Source organism: Nelusetta ayraudi, unplaced genomic scaffold (genome assembly GCF_046127955.1).
Source record: "Nelusetta ayraudi isolate G7.1 ecotype Tasmania unplaced genomic scaffold, CSIRO-AGI_Nayr_v1 ptg000109l, whole genome shotgun sequence".
NCBI classification, from domain to species: Eukaryota; Metazoa; Chordata; class Actinopteri; order Tetraodontiformes; family Monacanthidae; genus Nelusetta; species Nelusetta ayraudi.
In genome coordinates, this window is record NW_027466159.1 from 770,001 (window position 1) to 787,760 (window position 17,760).

Below are 17,760 nucleotides of genomic sequence, written 5' to 3' on the forward strand. Positions count from 1 at the left end.
CACCACCACCAACAACAAAAACACTTTTAAGAACCATCCAGCAGCGACTGGGAAGCATCTTTCACGGAGTAATATGTGAATCCATAATTCATCGCTCCATAATTGTATATTCCTACTCATAACGCTGCAGAAATGCAAAGTTGTTCTGCAGTTTAAAGTATCTCGGCGCTCGCATTACTGCTTGTGACACAGTTTAACTGCACCGAGAACGGCGGCGCTTCCCACGCAGCAATTTTGTTTTTGGCTTTGAAACGACTTCACATCAGCAGTCAGTTGCATGAGAAGGTCATTCAACACACTTAAGGTGTTCTGTCTTTGATTTGAATGGTGGATTTTTGTAAAATAATTAAAAACATTTAATAGTAAAATATTCAAACCTCTATTTGGGGCCAATTAATTCAGGCCAGCTAGTTAATAAGTTTTTTTTTTTTTTTTTTTTTTTTTAATTTTCCCAGCTGTGCCGACTCATCCAATGTTTTGAGGCAGGAGTTATTTTTCACATCAGGTTAGTGAAAAAAACGTTGCGGTGGATGAAGAACATGTTCAATCATCTTCAATCATATTAAAAATATATCATTATTCTTTTTTAAACTCCTTTTTTTCCCCTGGCAATTCTTGTCCTGAATGAGGCGAGAGGGTTTTTTCTTGGTAAATAAAACATATATTGCAGTTTTCAACTTGAAAGAAGGGGATGACACTGAGTTTTATTTTAATTCTTCTTCCTTTTTTTTTCTTCTTTTTTTTACTGAAAATGCTGAGTCAGTTTGAGGATTCTGAGAAACAGAATGAGCCAAAAATACACCCGGGCTTTTCAACAAACAAAAATGACAGGTAGAGAGATGAGAGACAGTTGGCAGACACACGCACACGCACTCCGAGGCAGGGCATTGTGGGTAAGAACTGGAGAGGTCGTCCGGAAGCATCCGGTGCATCGAGACTCTTCGATTCCCCAAACAAACAGTGTCTGCTTCTGGTGAATCCATCCTTCCCTCGTCTGAGACTTCCAACTCCTCCTCCTCTTTCTCCTCCTCCTCCTCCTCATCCTCCTCCTCCTCCGACCAAACATCCTTCCAGTAAACAGCCGGATGGTTTTAAAACAGCTGTGGTGAAAAATCCTCGAATCCCGACGTTGAAGATTGTTCTTTGGTGTCTTCTTGCACAATTTTTTATTCTTCCAAAGCTGGAACTCGGTGCAAACTATGCTCGTTTTTCAAGAGAACCGACTACAAGACGGCCGACCGCGGCAGCTGGGTTGAGAGGGAACGTTGACATCGGATAAAATGCATTTAGAAAATAAGTGAAGTTTCGCTTTTTTTTTGTTGATAACTTGAGTCAGAAGGTTTAAATTCAGCTTATTCCATTGGATCAACTGAAGCTTCTTTCTCACTAAGTGGCCAAATTAGTTCTGAATTGTTGTGATCATCAAATCAGTCGACCTCAACCTCCACCTGTGACAACGGCCAATGAAATCCGTCTGGGTCAGATGTTGAGAGCACGAATGGCTCCCACCTGGCTTTCAGTCCCACCAGGGCTCTCTGGTTCCTCCCACCACCTGGACCGCCTCTTGGTTGGTCGTCCCGCCTCCGAGTGTGTGTCCGTCCGTCCGGAGGGTCCAGGCTGAAACCCCCATACCCTCTCCCTGTCCTGACTGACTGACTGACTGACTGACTGACTGACTGACTGACTGGAAGGGAAACCAAAGAAACGGCAGCAAACAACAGTTGTACAAATCGACCAGTGCATCGGCTTTTAAAAGTCTGTCTCTTTTTTTTTCTTTCTTTCCTCTTTCATCACATTTATGAAACTCTGCAGGGTTCATCAAAACCCACGTGTTGTTTTTTTTTTGCACGTGACAGCGTCCGTCCGTCCATCTATCTGTCCTTCTGTCTTTCCGTCCTTGGACAATTCGTCAGAGTCTGCAACTCTCGGCTGCCCGTCGGTCAAACGTTCCCTCATCAGTCCAATTAGAGGGAGTGGAGACCGGCACTGCCGGAGACTCTGATCGGCTGACGGACCGGAACAGACCACTCCTTCATAAAGTACCTGAGAGAGAGAGAGAGAGAGAGAGAGGGTGAGACTTCTTCGTACAAGGAAATCGAAATCCAGGAAACCACCTCCTTTGTGATGTCACAAAGGGCACGATACAAAGTGACCACACCCTCAGCCAGGTGTTGGCTCCGCCTTGTTTTTTCTTTGTTTTGTATTTTTTTTACATGGAAGTTCCAACAAATTTTCACTCAAGGCTAAAACCCCAGCTTTTTTTTTTTAAGCGGCGGGCTGCAAACACAAGGCTAAATATGCTATTTTTTTTGCTGGTGTCAGTATTTGCACAGATTTATTAAAGGTGTAACACTGGCAGAGAGCATAATTTGAGGACAATTAGCGAAAATTTCAGAATTTGTATTTTTGAGGGAACAGGAAAAAACAAAACAAAAAATAATGGTCATAACTGTATGGACAGAGTCTATATGTGATTTAAAGGAAGTCGAACTTGAAACTTAAAGCAATGTAAACAACACATGTTGGGGAGAGTGTGGGGCAGGGAGGGAGGAGGGGGGGTCCTGCAAATGACGACTGATAAATATTTAAAGCAACCTCAGGAAATCCAGGCAGAGAACCACTGAGCATGTGATCCGATAAAGTCGATGCTCAACACGACCGCGAGACGCGCCTCCCGACTCACCGGAGCCGAGGAGGTTTTCTGCTGCTACGTCTGCGACTCCGCAGCCTCCTGCTCTGCACCAACTACCCGCTGGATGCTCTTGATTGACAGGTACATCTCCTCCTCGGGGTCGTAGTAATAAAACTTACTCAAGTAGGATATAAGTGGCCTGGAAAAGACACACACACACGGCAGGCTGTCAGCGGATTCCAAACAGAGCTGGGCTGAGGCAGGCTGGTGGGTCACATGACCATCACCACCCAAGCCTCCCCCTCTGGTGCTGTTCCAGGCTCACCTGGGCAGTGGAAGCTCCTGAATGTGGTCGATTCGAACCATCTGCCGGATGCAGAAGCGACAGAGGTGCTGCAGCGACTTGACGTTGCTGAAGCGAGAGACGGGATAGAGCAGCTGGACCGGGGTGGGAGGAAGCCCTGCACACACACACACACACACACACGGTTTAATATTACAGGGTAACTGAGTACAAGACGTTTTTTGCTTGCAGATGTTTCAATATTTTTCACGGACATTAAAAAAAAGAAAAGATGAAAGCTGCAAAGGCTTATGGGAAACACGAGTGGTTTTATCAACTTTTTGCAGATGCCATCAACCTTCCTCCTCAATCTACAATAAAAAGTGTTAATGCAACAGTGGGTAGTTTTTATGTATATATATATATATATATATATATATATATATATATATATATATATATATATATATATATATATATATATATATATATATATATATATATACATATATATATATATATATACATATATATATGTAAGACTCTGAATGAGAAACTGAATCTAATCTCACTAAAGCTAATCAGAGCTGCAGTGCAAAAAAATTGAAACAAATTCAGTTGAATCAGCAATCAGCAAATTAAAGCGCTTAGAGACATTTTGGATGTGATTTAGCGCTGTACAAATAAAAGTTGATTGAATCAAATTTCTTCTTTTATGTTTCCTGTCTGTGTGATTATGACCACTGACATGGCATAACTTTTAAAAAACCAAAATCCCGCATTGGACAACACTTTTTGTATTTTGTACGTTTTCTTTATAAAAGAAGAAAAAATCCATCTGATTCTGATATTTGATCTGCACCAATTCCCGATCAACGTAAACTGGATCTTCGCCTAGGATTCGCTCCTTCACGATTAAAACTTTGGAAACGTGTTCGCAGTTGACCCATGTTTTCCCTCCATCATGCATCACTCCCCTCCTCCTTCCCCTCCTCCACCACCTCCTCGCCTCTGATCCCCCTCATCCTTATCCTTCTCTTCCTCCTCGTCCGCCTCCTCGGGCACTCGCTGAACGGCAGCTCGCATCCATTTTTGATCGGCGGCGGCTGCGACGGCGGCTGAGTGCAGCATTCCTGACCTATATTTTATATTTACCTGGGACTCTGGAACGCAGGAAGTAGAGAAATTTTCCGTTCTTGGAGTGCATGATGGCTCGCTCGATGAACTCCACCACCGAGTGGCAGCGGTCCTCGAACTTGGGGTGACACCACAGGCTGAAGGTGCCTGCAGGAGGAGAGCAGCGCTTTCATTTATTCATTTAAATTTTTTTTTTTTTTTTTTTTTACCATGCATGCTATTCTTCAAAGCATCTGTACAATGACAATGAAAATCAAATCTGTTTGCGAAGCGAGAAGGTTGCAGGTTCGATTCCCAGGCCTTCTCCCCAGTACTCTGGCTCCGCCCACAGTCCAAAGACATGCACAACAGGCTGGTTGAACACCTGCTACCCATCCAGGATGTCACGCCGCCTCCACAGGCTCCAACCTCCTCCCCCAATCTCGAGAGATGGATGAGCAGTGATAGAAAGTGGACGGATGAAAATGTTTTCGACCAGCACTGTAATCTGTGGTGTAACACAGGAGCTGCACTGGCCAATTTACTCTATTGCGGCTTTAATGAAGAACCAACTTTGTACAAAAACAAAGCTGATTACCGTCAGTCTTTTTTTTTTTACCACTGAGAAGAAAAAACAGGAAAGATTTCACTTCCCTCTTCATGGGAACTTTAACCTGGTGAGCAGCTGCTCTGATAGGCTGACATTTCAAGCACTGTGAAAAGCACAAATCTGCAGAGAGCCGCAGCTATAGTCAGGAAACAGGAAATAGCTGCCAGCTTGCAATCGTGGACGATGCAGTTGTTTGGTCTGATAACAGCCAGACAACATTTCCATTTAAGAACAGCAAAGAATTAACGGCACTGCAATCTTTCGCCTGCTGCTGATTGGCTGTGGACACACTGTGGTGATACCCTCGCCACTGGCCGGTGTGTCATCCATCGCACCAATAGGGAGCCTGTTTCCACTTGACAGTGAAGAGATGTGATTGGTCCTGCTTGACCGTGTTGCTCCTGTAAGTGACCTCGGCGACCCTGTGATTCAGTCCGACCCTCCTAAGCAGAGTCTCGGGGCTCGGAGACAAACGCAGCAAAGAAGAGAAAAAGAAATTGAGAGACGTACAACCAACACGGCCGAGAAAGTGAGAAGTGCCTCAAACCTTCAGAACCTCACAAGACATCTGCAGTCAGAGTGAGCCGGAGCCCCGCCCACTTCCTGTTGACGGTTCCGCGCTTGTGTGTGTGTGTGTGTGTGTGTGTGTGTGTGTGTGTTAGCCGCCCGGCTGGCCTGGATTCATGTCCAGGCGGCGACGCACTCATGCGCGCATGATCGTGTTGATGTGAACGCGTTGTGTCAGCCGAGGCTGCACGTCTGAATAATGAATGTGTTTCCAGGCATGACTCCACGTCTTTATAGTGGAGACCCTCCAGTGAAGCCCTGCTTTATGTCCCCCAGTGTGTGTGTGTGTGTGTGCGCGCGCATGCACTTGGTTACACATGTATCCTCAATGAGTTACCTTGTTTATTTGTCACACAGCGTCAGTGTGTGTGTGTGTGTGCGTTTGTGTGTGTGTGTGCGTGTGAATGCGCGAATTATTCATGCCTCGATCTTATTGGACGTCCACAAGGGCGTGTGTCACTTTGTTGTTGAGTTTGTTGTTCGAATGTATGTCGGTGTAAACGTCATGTAATTCTCTGATGACGATGATGATGATGGTGTTGATGAGAGAAAACAACTTGGGGGATGTGAGCATGTTTGTGTTTTATAAAAAAAATCATCCAGCAAATCAGACAAGTTTTCTGCTGCTGGCTCCCACCTCATCCTTGTTTTTGTCCCCTACCAAACACATAGATGGTCCAACAAATCACCAGAAAACCAAAGATAAAAAAAAGAATGTTTGGAACGTGAGATCTTTAATCGATCAGCCGTTCCACTACTGACTGGCCAAAACACTGCAGTGCATGATGGGAAGGGGTGCGTTCTTGGCGCCGCCGGGAAGCTGCTGTTACTTAACTGGCTCCACCGGTACCAAAGGAGGTTTGGCTTGATTTTTTTGAGTTGTTTTTTTTAACATGATAAACAGTAAATCTGTCCAATCAGCCTGCTGGTTTTCTATTGACTCTTCTGGGCTCTTTTCCAAAACTTTCAAAAAGGGCCAAAAGAAACAATAGGTAACAAACAAGACTACTGAGTGGATTATGTCAAAACATTCCAGCAGGAGCGTCGCGTCGACAACCTGCTGAAGGGCCGGCGACGTCGTTTCTGAAGCGTTAAATTAAACGTTGCGCGAACGCCGACGTCTTCCGTTGCACTGTCGCTGCAGGTGAAACATCAGGCTGGGATTAAAAAATACACCGAGGGGACTTTGACGAAATGTCATGCTGCCGCTTTAAATCTATGTTTTGTATGCGTTTGTGTGTGTGTGTGTGTGTGTGTGTGTGCGCGTGCGTGCGTGCGCGCGCGCATGTGTGTGTGCGCGCGTTTAGTCACCTTGCATGTGAGATAAAATGTCTGGGCTGACTCACCGCGATGGCATGTGACTGACATGCCTGGATGGCTGGTGGACGTAAAGGACATTCACATGCATGTGTGTGTGTGTGTGTGTGTGTGTGTGTGTGTGTGGGAACCCGTGACAGGTGCAGCTGTCGCGACAGAGCTGATGTGCAACGACACACACACAGAGATCGACCACCAGCCACACACTCACACACACTCACACACACACACTCACACACACACACACACACACACACACACACACACACACACACGCTCAGACTGCCTTCAGGCTGTGGGAGGAGTCAGAGTACCTGGAGAGAAGCCCCACCCACTCAGGGAGAACATGCAAACTCCCCCCGGGGCTCTTGGTAATTCAACCAGCAGCCTTTGCACTGCACCGCTGCCCTGCTTTTTAATATCATTGTTTCATTATTTCTTTGTTTAGTCTCATTTCTCAAACAAAAAGAGACAATGAGCTCAATGTGTGTGTGTGTGTGTGTGTGTGTGTGTGTGTGTTGCTGTTGTGTTGGCAGACGGACACAACACGAGACACAACCACCACAAACCAACCTTGATCATGTCGGAATCAGACATTTAACATCATGCATCATCGCATATTGTGCTATTATATTGGTAACATTACATTAATATGTTGTAATTATTATATTGAGTCGAATGTATAAATGTATTGAATGTTACTATATGTAGTTCTTTGGTGTATATTTGCTGATCATGACCAGTGCCTTGGGGGTGTTGAAAACCTTGTGACCAAAGACTGTGTTACTCATTCGCTTCATGAACAGTGACCTGGGGAGACCAGAGAGTGGTCAGCTGAAGGAACTGACTTTCGCGACCCTCATAAAATTTGCGACCCTTCCAGTCACAGGGATGGGAACTCATCACCTCAGACTTTTCTGAAATTGTTTCAACAGGTCACACCGGAAGGAAGGATGGACCATTTGGCTCACGGCCAAATAAGGACCTGCTTCCTGACTTACAAACAATTGGAGTAAGACCCAGGAACTGAAGGGGGAAGAATGGACAGCCAATCAAAGGACGACACTTGAGAAGACATTCAAATCAGGAGTCAGCTTGTTTGTCTTCGTACTTAAGGACTTTGGGAGAAAGGGGTCAGTCTGACTCCAGCAACGGCCAGGACTCGACTCCAGAGATCTCTGTAACAAATGTCTTGTTCTTCTTTTCAGATAAAACTTCTTAATATTTACTTGTCTCCTTTTCTTCATTAAACGAACATGCGGTTTGGTAGCAGCATATTAGATAAAGGAACCAAACCAACAATCATAAAAAATAAAGGGTTAGCTTTCTGCAAAGCATGTGTTCATAAATTATTTCTGATCAAATTATTAAGACGGTTGAGTGAAGGGCTGTATCAGGCTCAATTTCAAATAAAGAAAAATTATATAATTTCTAAAATGTTCAATTATTTAAAAATTTCAGTGCTGTTTTGTAGCAACATTTTTTTGATGATTTTCAAACAGTCTTCCAACAAATGCCCACGTTGTCATCAACCCCCCCACCACACCCCACCACAACCACCACTAGCAGCAGCAGCAGCTCAACAGCGCCCCACCCCAGAGTGAGTCTCACCTCGGTAGTGCTCCATGCGGGTGTGATGCGTGACCCCCTGCGACCTGAAGCTGAGGCTCAGGATGTATCGAGGGTCCGAACTGTCCCGAACCAGGAAGGACCCGTCTGGCTTCCCCTTCAGCTTCATCTCCGCGTCCTCCCAGTTCATGGGGCCCCAGTACCAACCGCACTGGAGAGAGGGGGGTGGGGGGTGGGAGGGCAGTGACAGTCAGACAGCTAGTCCGCTAGTATGCTAGCGCAGCTTCCACGGCTTCCACAGAAAAAAAACCCACCTTCTCCAGCTCCCTCAGGCTGGCCGTGAAGTTGCTGGCCTCAGACCGCTGCAGGGCGCACAGCACGGGGGGCGGGGCCTGCCTGGACGGGGGCGGAGCCTCTCCCAGCGACGAGTTAGAATGGGGGAGGGCCCGCAGGAAGGCGTCTGCATCGAGGCAAAGTAAACGTCAGAGGAATTAATTTTACTTTTTTCTTTTCAAAATTTCTAGACATCAGGAACTCAACTAACCAGTCAGTGAAGTGTTCAAATTTACTGTTTACATGGCACAAAGGTTGGTGGTCAGGGTTGTTGGAACACCACCTTTGCTAAACAGCCTTTAGCATCACACCTTGGTCACCCAGGTAGGGGGTGCTGTTCCACCCCCTGGTGTTAAAGGCCCCTGTTAAAGGTCCAGTGTGAAACATTTGGCTTGATTTATGATTTTTATATTGGTAAGAGCATAACATACTTGCAGTATTTTCTACCATTAGAACGGTTCTCAACGGTTCTCATATACATATATAGATATATACTGTATATATATCGGAATATGCAAAGAGCAAGTGGCAAGTGTCTGGCTCCTAGTTAGCTGTCATCTTTTGCTGCCATTTTAAAGGAGGCTCCACTGAAAGCGCCTTAAATATGAAACTTGCTGTCAGGCGGGCTTCCTTAAAAATATTACGCAATGGACCTTGCGTTTTTCATATGGTAGACTCACTTCCTGTGTTCAGACAGGAAGTGCAGGTACGGCGCCGTGCCGCACTGGGCCTTACCATTGAGGCTGAGACTGTGCTGGATGGTGGCGTGTGAGGGGGGAGGAGGAGGAGGTGGGAGGGGCAGGGGGAGGGACTGCAGCGAGGCCCCCATAACGCTCACCAGGAAGGGGCCAGGCTGGGGCCCCGCTATGTCATCTGGAGGGAGGAGAGGACGGAGGAGGAGAGAGGAGCAGGGCGTGAGGAAGGGGATGGGAGGGGAAGGGACGGTGGGGTAAGGGGGTGAGGCAGGAGGTGTGAGGAGGGAGTGAGGGAGGAGGGACAAAAGCGGGGAAAAAAAGGGGTGAAGAAAGGAGGGAAGGAAAGAGGGTAGGAAGGAAGGAAGGAAGGAAGGAAGGAAGGAAGAACTTTAAATAAGCCAAAAAAAAAAAGCCAGAGGTTTTTTTTTTTTTAAAGTTGTGGAATTTTTTAAAAAGTAGTATGAATTTTATTTTGAAGTCTTAAATTTCTTCCTGTCCAACACGTGTTAACACACACACACACACACACACACACACACACACACACACACACAGCGGAGACGACACCCTGTCGCCCCAAATAGTCGCTGGAGCACAAAATCTGGATTAATTCACCACAGAAAAAACAGTCCGTCACCCCAGAAGCGTCTCCACTTAAAATGGTTCCATCTGATTCTATTTTTTACAATTTGATAAAAAAAAAACCTCAACTGTTGCCGCATCACATTAAAAAAAAAACAACTAACAAAAAGCAGCAAACAACGTTGTTAGCCCTCTGTTTATAGCCTCCTGATAATGCCGACGCTTCGCTGAAACCTCCGGGGGTCTGGGAAGACGCAGAAAAAGGCGAAGCTGACGCCTGCCGACTGTGCCCTTTGTGACATCACAGAGGGCCGGATAACAGAACAGCATCCTATAGACATGCTCTCAGAAATATGGAGCAAAGTAAAGGATGGATCAAAGGTTCAAATGACTGCTTGGAATATATATATGTGTGTGTGTGTATATGTGTGTGTATATAAATATATACACACAGAATACAAATTTAAAGAGAGTCATTGCATCCATTTACTGAGAAGTCTGCGAGAAGCCTCAGAGGAGGTCACTAGGAGCAACATGATTGGTCACCTGAGGACTGAAAATGATCACATGTTGCACAGCAACGGCTGAAACCACAACACTGGATAAAACGCAGTAACGGGGGTGGGAGGAGGGTTATTCTGAAATGATTAACTTCAGAATAAACTGTCGGTGTCGATAGAAGACAATACAACACAAAAAAATCCCACAGTCAACAAATCACAAGCCGTTGCCAGAACCAATCGGATCAAAGGAAATGACAAATACTGCACAGCCTGCCAAGCCACTGGGGGAGAATCCTCAGCTGAAATTAAACCTGCCCGACGCTGCTGACCTTTTTGGGGGCGTCTCCAGTCAAGGGGACCCATCTGCCAGGAGCCCAAGCACACTCACCATGTCAGCGCTCGGAGAGAGTGAGAGATCACGGCCACCACAACACAACCAGGAAGCAGGAAGCAAGACAGAGGTTTCATACCGAGCAGGCTGAGACTCCGGCGTGGAGGAGGAGGAGGCGTGGGAGGGTGTGGTGTGTTGGCGCCTCGCCGGGAGATGTCCACGTCCAGCAAGGAAACAGTCTCACCTGAGGGACAGAGAGAGAGAGTGAGAGTGAGAGAGAGAGAGAGAGAGAGAGAGAGAGAGGGGGGGAGAGGGAGAAAGAGAGAGAGTGAGTCACAAACAAAATAACTAAACAGGAGAAAAAATGTCAAAGAAGTGAAACAAGGAAGTGTTTCTTTCGTTGCGCGGTCATTTGAGGGGAAAGTTACATCCAACTAATCAGCACAAATCACCACAATACAAATTCAATGGACAGACTGAGGTCCTGAGTTGAGATACATTTGCCAATCCTACTAAATATCGAAAAGTTTAAATGACCAAAGCCACTGGCAAACTTTTGTTGACGACAGAGTGAAAATGAGCATCATTAGCGCCTAAGATGCCAAAGTGTCTCCACTTCATGAAGGTGGATCAGAATAAAGGACGGGGAAAACAACAAAGTGGATTTGGAGGAAAATCCTGATCTGAAAGCATAAAACGGAAATTAAAGGTTTCGCGCTGTAACAATGTATTTTTGCTGTCATTCAAAATGGTTTTAAAGCATCTGGTATTAAAAAAAAAAAAGTACTGGAAGCAGTATCCAAACTAAGGTATCAAAACTGGCATCGTATCTATACATTTGGAATGGTACCCAGCCAGAGTGGCTAACCTGTATAATGGGCAAAGACAAGAGGTTTTTTTGTTTTGATATTTTTGTTTAAAAAAGATACATAAATGTGAGTTTCTGTAATTAGAAATCTGATAGGTGACATGTCCGTCCTCCTGTAGAGATCATAGATGGAGAAAATGTGTTTTTTTGTTTTACATTTTGTGCTAAAATCTTATCTTACACGCTGCACTAGTCAAAACATCTCAGTTTTCTATCATTACAGCTTCACACAAATGGCTCTAAATATTGTTCAGGTGTTGGATGAGGTGAGAAACGCACGACAGCCCCATCTCTTTGGGGTTTAACTTGAGTTTAAGGGCTTTACCCTCTTGACAACCTTCAACAGGATGAGGGCCAATCAGCTTCCTTTCAGCTGTGATTAAACCAGGAAGCAGCTTCTCTCAGCTGCTCTCATTGGCTGCGGTGGGTGGCAACAGTTGTTTTTTTTTTTAAATCACATCTGTGCAACATTATCATACCAAAACAAGATACAAATCTGGAACCTTTCTCACTGGATATCATGGTTTTGCTTTACCTGCCGTCAAATGCTGTGAAGCACAGCTAGTCCAATAATACAACATGATATTCATTGTGGAGAAGGAAATTTTGTTTCCTTCACAAAAAACTCGGTCAACAGCGGTGCTGAAGGGCGGCTGATCAAACGCTGTGGGAAATCAAGTGCAATGCACAAGGCAAAACATTTATTTACAATACAGCCCACCGACCAATAGGAAGCCTAGGCTTTGCAAACTAGGAGCGGCGAACCTGATTGGTCTACCGTAGTGAGACAGACAGCAAGCTCCTCCTCCTTCACATGTCGCCTCTTTCCCAATGGATGCAAATTCAGCAGATTGGCGAAATTTAAGAAGCCAAATCAATGATTCGATTTTCTCATGTTTGTGTGTTAGTTGTTGGTGTTTTTTCATCAAGTCACCTTAAAGGGACGTCGGTGTCTTACTCCTCTGCAAACAAACTACCAAGACATTCGGCAACAAATTCTCAAGCTCTTCAGATTCTGAGAGACTATTTTAAAGCAATAATGTGCCCTGATGACTGACTGATTGGGGGCCCGACTGCTGAGCAAAGCGCCCAATGACCCATAAGGGGACGACTGTGATGATTGTTATAAGAAAAGAGAACCAGGATGGATGGAAATCCGGTGAGCGGCCCTTACCAGTGAATGCAGACAGGGAGGCGGAGAGGGAGGCGGGGGAGAAGGCACTGTGGGCCCTGGTCAGTTTGGGCTGGCTGTGGCTGCAGGATGCACATCCAGGCAGGAAGACCAGGAGGAAGCAGCAGCAGCAAGGGGAGGAGGAGAAGAAAGAGAAGAAGAAGAAGAAGAAGGAGAAAAAGAAGGTGGAGGAGAAGAGCTATTGAGTGCAAAGAGGAAGAATTACAAAGAAAATGGACTGGTGCTGCTGGAGTTTTGGGTCCTGCTGCGGCTCATCTCCAGTCAGGACGACTGAAGCTATGTATGTTTCTTTAATCACAGCCCTCCGTCTGCGTGGCTGTGAATAATGACTAAGACGGTGAGAGTTATAGAGGGTGACAAGCCACAAAAGGTTGGAAATAGATGAAGGAAAAAAGAAGAGAAAGTCCTCGACAGTCAGAGAGGAAAGAGAAAATTTGGCTGCGTGGTCAGAAACATCGTCCGACAATCTGAATGAGTTTCTACACGTTCAAGCAAACTGCAACTTTAACTGTGTCTGTCAGGTCTTTCTGAGGCGTCCCCCTCTCATCCATCATCGCAAGTTCGATATTTTTGTTTTTAGTCTCTCAACTCTCTGAAATCTAGTTCTTCAACTTAAAGAAACACACAAACACTTGCAGCACAGCTGACTGGATGTGTGGGGTGCGTAAGGTGTGTGTGTTTTGGGCCCCGGGCGGAGCTGCTCACCTGTCTGCGTCCTGCTCCGGACCGGAAGTGCTCGCCATGTCCACCAGGCTGCCGGCGGAGGACACCGAGTAGGTGACGGAGGGCCTCTTGTCCAGCAGGTGGCTGGAGCCGCTGCAGCTCTTAGTCCGGAACAGTTTGCTGAGGCGGACCTTCAGGGAGCCCTTCTTGGACTTACCCGCCACCTTGAGCGTCTTCTCGGCGCTGCACGTCCAGCCGGTGGGGGTGCGAGGGGCGCTGGCGCACCGCTCCGGCCGCCGTCTCGGGGTGGAGGCCAAGCTCGGGTTCGGCGTGGTGGCCCACGGCGAGTTCTGGACGGGCGTGTGAGACGAGGACACGGCTGGAACCCGGGCGGTCACGTCCCGGTCCGGGGCACCCACCTGCGGGTTCCCGTTGAGGCTGCACACCTGGGCGCCCAGGTGTCCCGCGGCGGCCGCCCCCTCCACCTGCCGCCTCAGCTCCGCCTGGAAGCTGCTGATGGAGAAAGTCCCGGACATCTTCTGGACGATCTCCCTCTTCCGGTTGAGCAGAAACTCGCGGCGGCCCTTCTCCTCGTCGTTCTCGGCGTCCGGACACTCGTTCATGTCCAGGGCTGCCACGTCCCCGCTGCCCAGCCCCTCCAGCACCAGCAAGGCGTCGCTGGTCTCGGTGGGGTCGTCCCCAGGCTCCAGCCCGCCGCCCACCGGGCCGTGGGCACCCTGGCACGAACACTGCGGGAGCTCCCCTGCTCGTAGCAACATCTTGGGCACCGCACCGACACCGAGCTCGCCGAACCGCCTGGCCAGTTCGAACACGGCTCCCTCCCGGTCTCTGCCGCAGCCCCACTTGGGGTCCACGGCGGCCAGAGGGTTGGATCTCCCCGACAACAGGGGCCACTCGGGTGGGGTACTAATCAGACGGTGATCGGCTGTGCCCTGCACGTCCGCGGCCACAGAAGCCGGCGGGTGAGCCCCCCACGTCCGCTCCTGCGGGTTCTGCTGTTGCTGCTGCTGCTGCAGCTGCTGCTCCTGCTGCTGCTGCTCCTGCCGCTGCTGCTGCTGCTGGGCTCCGTCCAGGCTGTTGTTGTTGTTGATGATGAGGGCCGGGCCCGAGCAGCCCGGCCCGGGGCTCTGCTCCAAACCCAGGGCGTCCCTCGGAGGATTCCGACGGTCCAGCTCCAAGATGCCCTCCCCGTTCCGCATTATGTTGGAGAAGACCAGCAGCTGAGGCCGCAGGCCGGGGCTGGCGGCGAAGTCGAAGCCCTGGGCCTGCACGGGGCTCTGCGGCGAGGCGGGAGCGTTGAGCGGGGCGCGACTCTCCGTCCCTCCTGTGTCAGGTGCGGCCGTGCCCTCGCCGCTCGGCGGGGCTTTGTTCAGGCGGCCGCCGGGATGCTCGAGGCCCGGCGTCGGATCTCGGCCGATGTCCAAGGCCGCCTTGACGCCGCTGTGCGCCAGGACCTCCTTCCCAAGCCCCGGCACCACTGCTCCCGGCGGCAGGTTGCCGTTCTCCGCGTCCAGGCGGTCGTCCTCGGCGGCGGAGACCAGGCGCATCAACACGAAATCGGGCGACATATCTTGCGCGTTGTTCATCATTTATTCCTCGGGGCGACGGGATGAGAAACGGTGCGCGATCCGCCTCCTTCACATCGCTCAGCGCGGTGATGCGGCTCCGGTGATAAAGAAAAGGGCCGAGCCGCCGCCGTCGCCTCCTCCCATAAACAGGCTGCTCGCTCAGAACCGCACAGAGAAGGAGGAGGAGGAGGAGGAGGAGGATGAGGATGAGGATGAGGATGAGGAGAAGGAGGAGGAGGAGGAGGAGAAGCAGAAGAAGAAGAAGAAGAAGAAGAAGAAGCCTGTCAGTCGATGCTGCGTTCGCATCCTCCCTCCTGCGGAACGGCGCAGCATCCGTCGGACGGTGGGTGGGTGGGGGGGGTGAGGTTGGGGGGGTGGGGGTTGGTGGTGGTGGTGGTGGTGGTGGTGATGAGGGTTCGGGCTCAGCTCGCTCCGGGCGGCGGGCGGACCTCTGGGTCAGACATGCAGGCCGATGTGAGGCGAATAAAAGCCGGAGGAGGCTCCGGTCAGCGGCCACCGTCTGCCTGTGTGTTCCCAGCCAGGCCCCACCCTCCCCTCTCTCCTCCTCCTCTTCTCTCACCCTCCTCCTCCCCCTCCCTCTCCTTCTCCTCCAAACCCATAACGGCGCTTTATGAGAGCCGATGATGAGAACCATAAATTAGTCCCTGGCGTGTTAAACGTCACACACACACACACACACACACACACACACACACACACACACACACACACACACACACACACACACACACACACACACACACACACACAGGCTACCTGAGAACAGCTGATTCCTGATCTTTGTTTCCCCCACCTGCTCCACAGTCAAGTGGTTGGTTGGTTCATTCACTACCTATTGATCCATGTGCATTCTCTAGATTTGAACACCGAAGATGGAAATTTGCAGTTCCTGCCAAACAATTCTGCCTCCAGGGGCCACAGCAACACAACAACTTCTTCCAGAAATTCAAGTAGACATGCCGTATTCGTTTGGGCTTTGAAAGCCTTCGGGCGACTGACAGCGGGACAGAGCAGAGCTCCTGAAGATGTAGCTTGCCCAAATACAAATTATTGACTCATTATTCACTCAAATATCAAATGCAGCTGCAAAATAAAACTTCACACAATGTGACGGAGTAGCTATGGCTTCCGTTTCATCTTGTGTCTGTGACAGAGGCCACATGCAACCCTGAGACCATTGAAACTCCAAGTGGAGGCAGGATTGTGTAAGTAATAACTATTATATTACATTATAATCAGATTGTAAACAATAACTATGATTGTTATTATGCCCTGAGATGAACTGGTGATTTGTCCAGGCTGTAACCTGCCTTTGCCCCATGACAGCTGGAATATGCTCCAGCAGACGACCCTGAGTGCAAGAGGAAGCGGGTATTGAAAATGGATGAATGGATGTAATTATTATTATTATTATTATTATTATTATTATTATTATTATATGAAGCCACTATTCTTCATAAGACAGCAGTAACTTCCTATTTCTGTCAACTAAATCCTACGTCGAGCGCCGCCTCTTTCACCTCAAATGACTCTGATTGGTCTGTTCATCATCCGACCAGCTGAAATCATGTTCATATTGTCTACATGTATCAGAATTTGTCCTGGTTCCTCAGCTGCAATAATGAGTTTCTCTAAAAGAAAATAAACGAGTCTGTTGCCGTGATGAACATCACTGTATCCAATAAAAAATCTTTGCGCAGCACATCCTTGAACGGAGGAAACGCACACACTGACACAGACGGTGTTGTGACATCACTTCCTGCTAGGCGTCATGATTGTGCCGCTTGTGTCCAGAACAGCATTAGCCCCGCCACTCTGAGCTAATAGATTTCAGATTAACTAGGCGTATTTGTGGGCAAAATGAGAACAAAAAAACAAACAAACAACGAAACAACATTGGTATTTCTCCAGCAGCCCGGGATGCTAGAGCTAATTCCAGTTGAAGAAGGCGCTACACGTTGAACACGACAGAAACCAAGAGGTATTTGCCTTGTGAGTTTCTGCTCCATTACAAATAAATAACACGTTAAGAAATATTAATCTCACAAGACACCACGGGAAGGCTCAGGAGTCTCCTGAATGCTTAGACGTCGACATGGCTGATAAACTGAGATCACGGCGTTGTTTGGTTTTCTCTGCTCGAGTGCTCCCTAGTGGCCGCATTACGTCAGCACATGAAGCCAGCTGCGGTAGGAACGGCATGGTGATGTGCCACGAGCGGCCGACAGAGGGCGTAGCAGACCATTCAGCAGCTACGGATGAGGCGAGAGTGACAACGTTGAGAGTGGATGAAAGGCCATTAATCCTAGCGACGTTTGTGTGTGTATGTGTGTGTGTGTGTGTGTGTGTGTGTGTGTGTGTGTGTGTGTGTGTGTGTGTGTGTGTGTGTGTGTGTTTACATTTAAGCCAAACACAATGGTGTCTGTTCAAGTTTGTTTTTATTATGCCGAGCAATCAAACTAACAACCCCAGCCTGGAGCTGCGCTGGAGGTCAAAGGTCGAGAAGCATGCGGCATCACCGCAACAACACTGTGGTCTAGTTGTTTTCCTGTTACATTTTTCTGTGTTTCCCGTGTTGGCTCTTCATTCAGTTTGCATCCCATCTTAATAAGAGAAATGGGGCCTCAGGATCAGGACTGACGTCGCCATAAAAATCTCGTACAGTTTCCAGTGCTGCCTCCTGGAATGATCTTGAATCCCGCATGCAGGTGGCTGAAAAAGTAAACAAAAAATCAAAACAAAAAAACCCCCAACCACTACACTTAAAGCTGAAAACAACAACAAGAACAACCAAAGTTGTTAATTACAGTTTACTTTATAAAGCACATTAATTAAAGTGGCCATGCTAGTTAGTACAACTGAATGTGGAGGATTTGGTCACGCGGCTCG

The 17,760-nt window shown here is 48.2% G+C and overlaps 1 protein-coding gene across 2 annotated transcripts; it reads right to left on the minus strand.

Annotated features, from left to right (window-relative positions):
• Window positions 1-670: 670 nt before the first annotated feature.
• On the minus strand, window positions 671-15,125 carry socs7 (suppressor of cytokine signaling 7). 2 transcript variants are annotated; one of them, XM_076048916.1, is made up of 10 exons: window positions 13,304-15,123; window positions 12,581-12,660; window positions 10,678-10,782; window positions 9,163-9,300; window positions 8,409-8,554; window positions 8,137-8,305; window positions 4,071-4,199; window positions 2,958-3,093; window positions 2,684-2,831; window positions 671-2,043 (listed from the first exon to the last, which is right to left on the minus strand). In XM_076048916.1, the coding sequence occupies exons 1-9, from the start codon at window positions 14,869-14,871 to the stop codon at window positions 2,708-2,710; spliced, it is 2,595 nt and encodes an 864-aa protein (XP_075905031.1). In that variant the 5' UTR covers window positions 14,872-15,123; the 3' UTR covers window positions 671-2,043; window positions 2,684-2,707. The 2 variants fall into 2 exon arrangements, with proteins under 2 accessions (XP_075905031.1, XP_075905032.1); XM_076048917.1 differs by lacking the exon at window positions 9,163-9,300 and having other exon boundaries at window positions 13,304-15,125.
• Between the last annotated feature and the right edge of the window lie 2,635 nt (window positions 15,126-17,760).